We start from the raw sequence: 6,563 nt of genomic DNA on the forward strand, positions 1-6,563 counted from the left end.
CTTCAGTGAAGATGTGTAACCCATTGAACTCCCCTTGCCTTTCTGTGATGCAATTCATGTAGGCCCTCCATGAAAAGAAGGAGGCCCCTTTGCCCCTCGGGCCATTTCCTCCCTCTCTCCCCCTTTCCTCTTTCGTGCAATGAGGTATTCCTTGCTTATGTAAGAGAGTGCTTTCATGTAATTCACTCAGTTGGCATGATGGGTGTCATTCTGCAAACATTGGTAAGATTGATCGTGAACAATCGAGACTTTTCAAAGGCTCTGTTCTTCGTTTATCTTTGTCTTTTACCTTACATCATCTACAACAATTTTTTAAACCAAAAGTAATTCGAAGATCGTTGATTGAAAAAAGGAGAATTTGAAAGTAAGCCAACGGTTTGATATGCCACGAGTAAGAAAGAATTGTCCTTATCCTGGATGTCCTGCAAAACACCTGGTCAGACTGGCAAATCATCTTGTTCAAGTGCATAACGTCGGAGACAAACTAGAAAGACATAGATTCTTAAAACTGGCCGAGAAATCTAACTCCCATCAACTGCTGCGTGACTTGATCCGAATCGTACACATTTTGACAAAAGGAGATCAGTCCAACTAAGTTATGGATGCAAGGCTTCACCATCCGTTCACTGCACTCGTGTGTGGGCCAACACAGTCAGGCAAAACAGAATTTGTGAAACGACTTCTGAAGGAAAGACAAGCCCTGATTGTTCCTTCTCCAGAAAACATCGTCTGGTGCTATGGAGAGTATCAACCTGCCTACGCAGAACTGACTTCCCAGATTCCTGGTATTCGTTTTGTGGAGGGCATTCCTGTCGACTTGGACACACTGTTTTCTCCCACGCAAACAAACTTATTGATCATCGACGATCTGATGTCAGAAACTGGCAACGACCAGAGAATTACTAACCTTTTCACCAAAGGCTCTCATCATCGCAACCTGTCTGTGATGCTCATCTTACAAAATCTATTTCACCAAGGCAAAGAAACTCGCACCATGAGTTTAAATTCACACTACTTGGTCCTCTTCAAAAACCCGAGAGATGGCTCGCAAATCACACACCTGGCCAAACAGATGTATCCTGGACACACTCGTTTTGTTCAAGAAGCATTTAGCGACGCTACCCAAAAACCCTACGGCTATCTTCTTATCGACCTGAAACCCAACACGCCGGAAGTCCTTCGTCTGCGTTCCAACATTTTTCCTGGGGAGACTACCTTCGTTTATGTGAGAAAAACTTAAAATAGATATGACGGGAAGAAATCTCATCATTCATCATGTCTCAGCGAATGAGAAAGCATGCCCATTTTCTCTCTGTGTTAGCCAGAGGCAACCCGAAGCAGCAGAAAGGAGTTATTGAAGGAGCCAGCAATGATCTGATTCACTGTCTCTGTGAGTGTTGTTTGAACATCCTGAGGGGAGTGTTCCATTGACGGCGAGTCAGAAGAAGACATTGAGCAAATACAAACATCAGCTTCGCACGCTGACAGATAGAAAGGTTTAAAACATCTAAAAAGAAGAAATCCTGGTTCAGAAAGGAGGATTCCTCTCTGCTGTTTTGGGACCTGTGCTGTCTGTGCTGGGAAGTCTCTTGTTTAAGTGACAGGCACCATGCCCATGGAACACGCCAAGAAGATGGCACTTGTGCCACAGGAATTGCTTGATACAATACAAGTGCAGCAGAATCAGGCTACACATCCCGTCACCAAGGTATTATCCTCATTAGATCGGGAGATGCAACAGGTTTTGGAGAGAACAGATTTAGCTGATGATGAAAAAACCAAACTGTACCAACAAGCCCTCCAGCAGTATAGGGCTTTTATGGACAAAAGGAATGAACCCGTGAAAATCAGCATCGTCCCTACTGAAAGAAAAACTGGTGCAACTTCCTCTACCGTGTCTTCATTGAACCTAACTGCAGAGGGGGAAGGGATCGACGATCCAAAGCCAAGAGATGCAGTTGAATTGGATGTCATGGAAAGTGTACCAAAATCTATGAAGAAAAAGGCACAACTACTTCTGGAGAAAGTGAAACAGAACGATCTGATTGACTGGAATGAGAAGGGGGAATTGATGTACGATGGCAGTCCTGTACCTGGCACCCACATGGTAGATCTCGTCAATGATGTTTTACGTCGCAGGAAAACTTTCACTCCTAGGGGATGGCAACAGTTTGCACAGGTATTGTCTACCATGAACGTTCCCCAAGACTTGGTTGGCAACAAAGATAGGTGGAACTGGATCCAGTCTTGGAAGAAATCCAAAGGATTAATTCACAGCGACAACAGGGATGGTGGATCCGAATTGTTCGGCGAACAGCTGCCTGTCAAGAAGAAGAGGGTGTCTCCTGTCATTTCAACAGCAAGAAGACCTCGGCATCATCCAAAGAGTTGGATCGACTTTTAAAACAATGCCCATTCTGCTGCTGGTCATTTTACAGGAGGTTTGGTCATGGAGTGTTGTCCCCCCTCTCTTTCTGTAAGTGATTTTCTCAAACGTGTAAGGTGTCTTTGTGCCTGCTGTTCTGGGTCCATCGTTATCAAACATGAAACGTGCGACCAAATCGATGGACTTAGACCAACATCTCAGTCAGGTGTTTTACGAACCAAGTCATTCTGCAAGTTTTGGAGGAATCGATGCTGTTTACCGTGCTGCAAGAGAAAGGGGGTGAAAATCACCCGTCAGCAAGTGAGGGAATGGATGCAACGTCAGGACACTTACACACTGCACAAGCCAGTGCGATGGAGGTTTCCAAGGGCTAGAGTAATCGTCGGGGGTATGGACCAGCAGTGGCAGGCTGATCTTGCCGACTTGAGTTCCCTGTCGAAATACAACCGAGGGTATCGATACATCCTCACCTGCATTGACATCCTGTCCAAGTATGCCTGGGCCATTCCCTTGAAAGATAAACGTGGAACCACCTTGGTGTCTGCCTTCCAACTGATTTTAAAAAGTGGGAGAAAACCAGAGAAACTGCAGACGGACCAGGGTAAAGAGTTTGTCAACCACTTATTCCAAAAATTTCTCAAGGGTGAAGGCATTCATTTCTTCACCACCGGCAATGAAACAAAAGCGTCCGTGGTCGAACGGTTCAATCGGACCCTGAAAACCAAAATGTGGAAATACTTCACCAGAAACAACACCCTGAACTACATCTCCATTCTTCCTCAATTGATGCAATCTTACAACAACACCTGGCACCGCAGCATCAAGAGAAAACCTGCCAATGTGAACAAGACCAACGAGAAGGAAGTGTGGGATACACTGTACAGTCATTTTGAACCCCAAACCGTCAGATTCAAATATGACATTGGGGATCAAGTACGCATCAGCAAAGCCAAACGTATGTTCAAAAAGGGCTACCTCCCCAATTGGACTGAAGAGGTTTTTACCATATCAGGACGGATCTCTGATCGACCACCCTTGTACAAGTTGAAAGATTACGATGGTGAAGAGTTAGAAGGGACATTCTATGAGCAAGAACTGCAAAGAGTGGTCAAGAAAGACGACGATGTCTTCAGAGTGGAAAAGGTACTCAAGACGAGACAGAGAAAGGGAAAGACAGAATACTTGGTCAAGTGGTACGGTTGGCCAGCCAAGTTTAACAGTTGGGTGACGGACTTGGCAAAGATATAATAAGGAGGTGCTCTGACCAATCACCACATTTGGAACTCAACGTCATCATGGCTGAATACCCCTTCTTCTTGACGTTGCCAAGCAATGCATCGATGGACGTCTTTCCGGATAATACTGTGACAGGCTACACTGTGAAATTACCCAAACACATTTCTCTGCAGGGGAACTGGGAAGTGGCCTTGATGGAAATACACTACCATTCACTTGGTATAATGTGGTCGAGGGTAGGAACTTGCTCCTGTACAATGATCAGGACCATAGAGAGACACTTGTCAAAATACCTGCAGGTTACTATGATGGTTTTGGAAGTATACTGACCACTCTGAGAGGGCAAGGCTTACCCGACAATGTCCAGTTGACTTTCGACTCGGTATCCAGGAAAGTAACTGCTGATGTGAGTGAGGGTGCCAGACTCCACTTTCTCCCAGGTCTGGCCGAACTCATGGGATTTTATCCCAATACCATCTTAAGACAGAAGAGTGATGCACCTTTCATGTTCAACGTTCGAAACCTCTCTTCTCTGTATGTGTACTGCGACCTAGTGGATGAACAGTTGGTCGGAGATGTGTATGCACCCCTGCTGAGAATAGAAAATGTGGAAGGGATCCATGGCCAGATGATCAACCGCACCTTCCACACTCCATACTTTCTTCCCCTTAGACATCGTGAATTCGATACAGTAGAAGTCTACATAAGAGACGACATGGGTCAAAAAGTGCCATTTCAAGGTGGGAAAGTGATCGTGACACTAGCCTTCAGGAAACGACGTCCAACACTGTTGTAGTCATGAACATGTCTCGCAGACGGCGAGTCTATGAAAACAACCCCGACACATACAAGAAGTTTTATTTGGATCAGGTTGGAAATGGAGCATCGTTTCAGGGAGCAGCCGTACAACGAGGATATGGTTTGGGCGGCATCCTCGGTGGACTCTTCCGCGCAGCCACGCCACTGCTCAAACAAGGCGCCAAAGTCCTTGGCAGACAGATGTTGAGAACAGGACTCAACATTGCAGGCGATGCACTGAGCGGACGTAACGTGAAGCGTTCTGCAAAAAGACGATTATTGAAAGCTGGCAAAGACCTGATGACAGGAAGGGGTTTAAGACAGTTTGTCTCCCAGGCAATGGTGGTGGTATAAAACGCAGAGCACCACGCAGAAGGGTCATTTCCTCCAAAGCCAAGCGACAGAGAAGATCTCCCGACATTTTTGACTGACACTTTTCATCATGGCATTTCTTCACGAACACTCCTGCGAATGTACCAAGAGTGAACTTGACTTGTTCACGGTTCCTCCAACGCAGACCAGTGTGGAAGAGGGACAATGGGAAGAAGTGCATCCCCTGACACACATTGTGGAATCGGGACCCATCGAATTTGTGATTTCGGGTTCAGGGGAAGACTACATCGATCTGTCCTCAACACTCCTTCTGATCAAGGCTAAGATTACAAAAGCCGATGGTACTAACATCGGTGCAGATGCAGCAGTGGGTCCCGTCAACTTGTGGCTCCATTCACTGTTCAGCCAAGTGGATGTACACCTCAATGGCAAAATGATATCCAACCCCTCCCCTACTTACCCCTACCGAGCGATGTTGGAGACCTTGTTGAATTACGGTGAGGAGGCCAAAGTCACCCATATCGGTTCAGCCCTATTCTTCAAGGACTATCACTTGAAAATGGATGAAGTGGACCCTACCAAAGCAGGTGGAGAAGTGAACAAGGGACTGAAAAACCGATATGCCTTCACATCTGGCAGTAAAGTTGTCGATATGGTAGGACCCATCCATTCGGATCTCTTCTTTCAGCCCAAATATCTAATGAATGGTGTCGAATTACGTCTAAAACTTAATAGAAGTAAGAATGCCTTCTCCCTTGTGAGCTCTGCAGAAAATCCAGGCTTCAAAGCTGTAGTCTCTGAAGCCACACTACTGGTCAGGAAAATAAAACTCAGTCCGTCGGTACAGCTGGGCCATGCAGAAGCTTTAAAGCAGGGACCGTCCAAGTATCCCATACATCGTTGTGTGATGAAGGTTCTGTCCATTCCCGGAGACACCATGTCGTTCAATAAAGACCACATTTTTCTGGGACAGCTACCTAAACGAGTGGTCTTGGGTCTGGTAGACAACGATGCCTTCAATGGTTCATACAAGAAGAATCCTTTCAACTTCAAACATTACGACATGACGTCACTGGTCCTAAATGTGGGTGGAAAACAAGTGCCGAGCAAACCCCTGAAACTGGACTTCACCCAAGCTGGCGGCCAATCATTCATCATGGCCTACTATTCCCTGTTTACAGGGACAAATAAAATAGGTCGGGATGAAGGAATCAACATCAATCGCTATGAATACGACAATGGATACACACTGTTTGCCTTTGATCTCACACCTGACTTGTCTGCTGACGGAGGACATTTGAACCTGGTCAAAGAAGGCAACTTGGGCATCGAACTGCAGTTCAGACAAGCCCTGCCAAATACGGTGAATTTACTCGTGTATGGCGAGCTGGACAACGTCATTGAAATTGACAGAGATCGCAACGTCCTGTTTGACTTTTGATCCCTGATCATTGGACGAACATCACACGAGAGAAGAATGGACACTCTCAAGCTCAGGGAGATCTTGCTTGCAGATCAGTACACGGCATCCTCTTTTGGTGGGGTGAGAGCCTCTGATAAGTTACCCAAGGCCAAACTCAAATCCTTTCCTGCCGCTTTTGTTGCCAACGTGGATCCCAGTACCAAACCAGGAAGACATTGGGTGGCTTTTTACTTTGTGGATGGTAGTCATGGTGAATACTTTGACTCATATGGATGTCCCCCCAGCCAAAGCTCTTTCAAGGTGTTTCTTGACAGGAACTGTGCTGACTGGACCTTCAACAGGCAGAGACTCCAGGGACCCCTGTCATCTGTGTGTGGACAGTACATT

General features: G+C 46.1%; 1 protein-coding gene across 1 annotated transcript; it reads left to right on the forward strand.

Moving 5' to 3' along the window:
• The first annotated feature begins 4,862 nt into the window (after positions 1–4,862).
• Positions 4,863–6,194, forward strand: LOC139114001 (uncharacterized protein F54H12.2-like). The gene has a single exon (XM_070675473.1). The coding sequence runs from the start codon at positions 4,863–4,865 to the stop codon at positions 6,192–6,194; it is 1,332 nt and encodes a 443-aa protein (XP_070531574.1).
• Positions 6,195–6,563: the final 369 nt, after the last annotated feature.

This window comes from Ptychodera flava, chromosome 16 (genome assembly GCF_041260155.1).
Source record: "Ptychodera flava strain L36383 chromosome 16, AS_Pfla_20210202, whole genome shotgun sequence".
NCBI lineage: Eukaryota > Metazoa > Hemichordata > Enteropneusta > Ptychoderidae > Ptychodera > Ptychodera flava.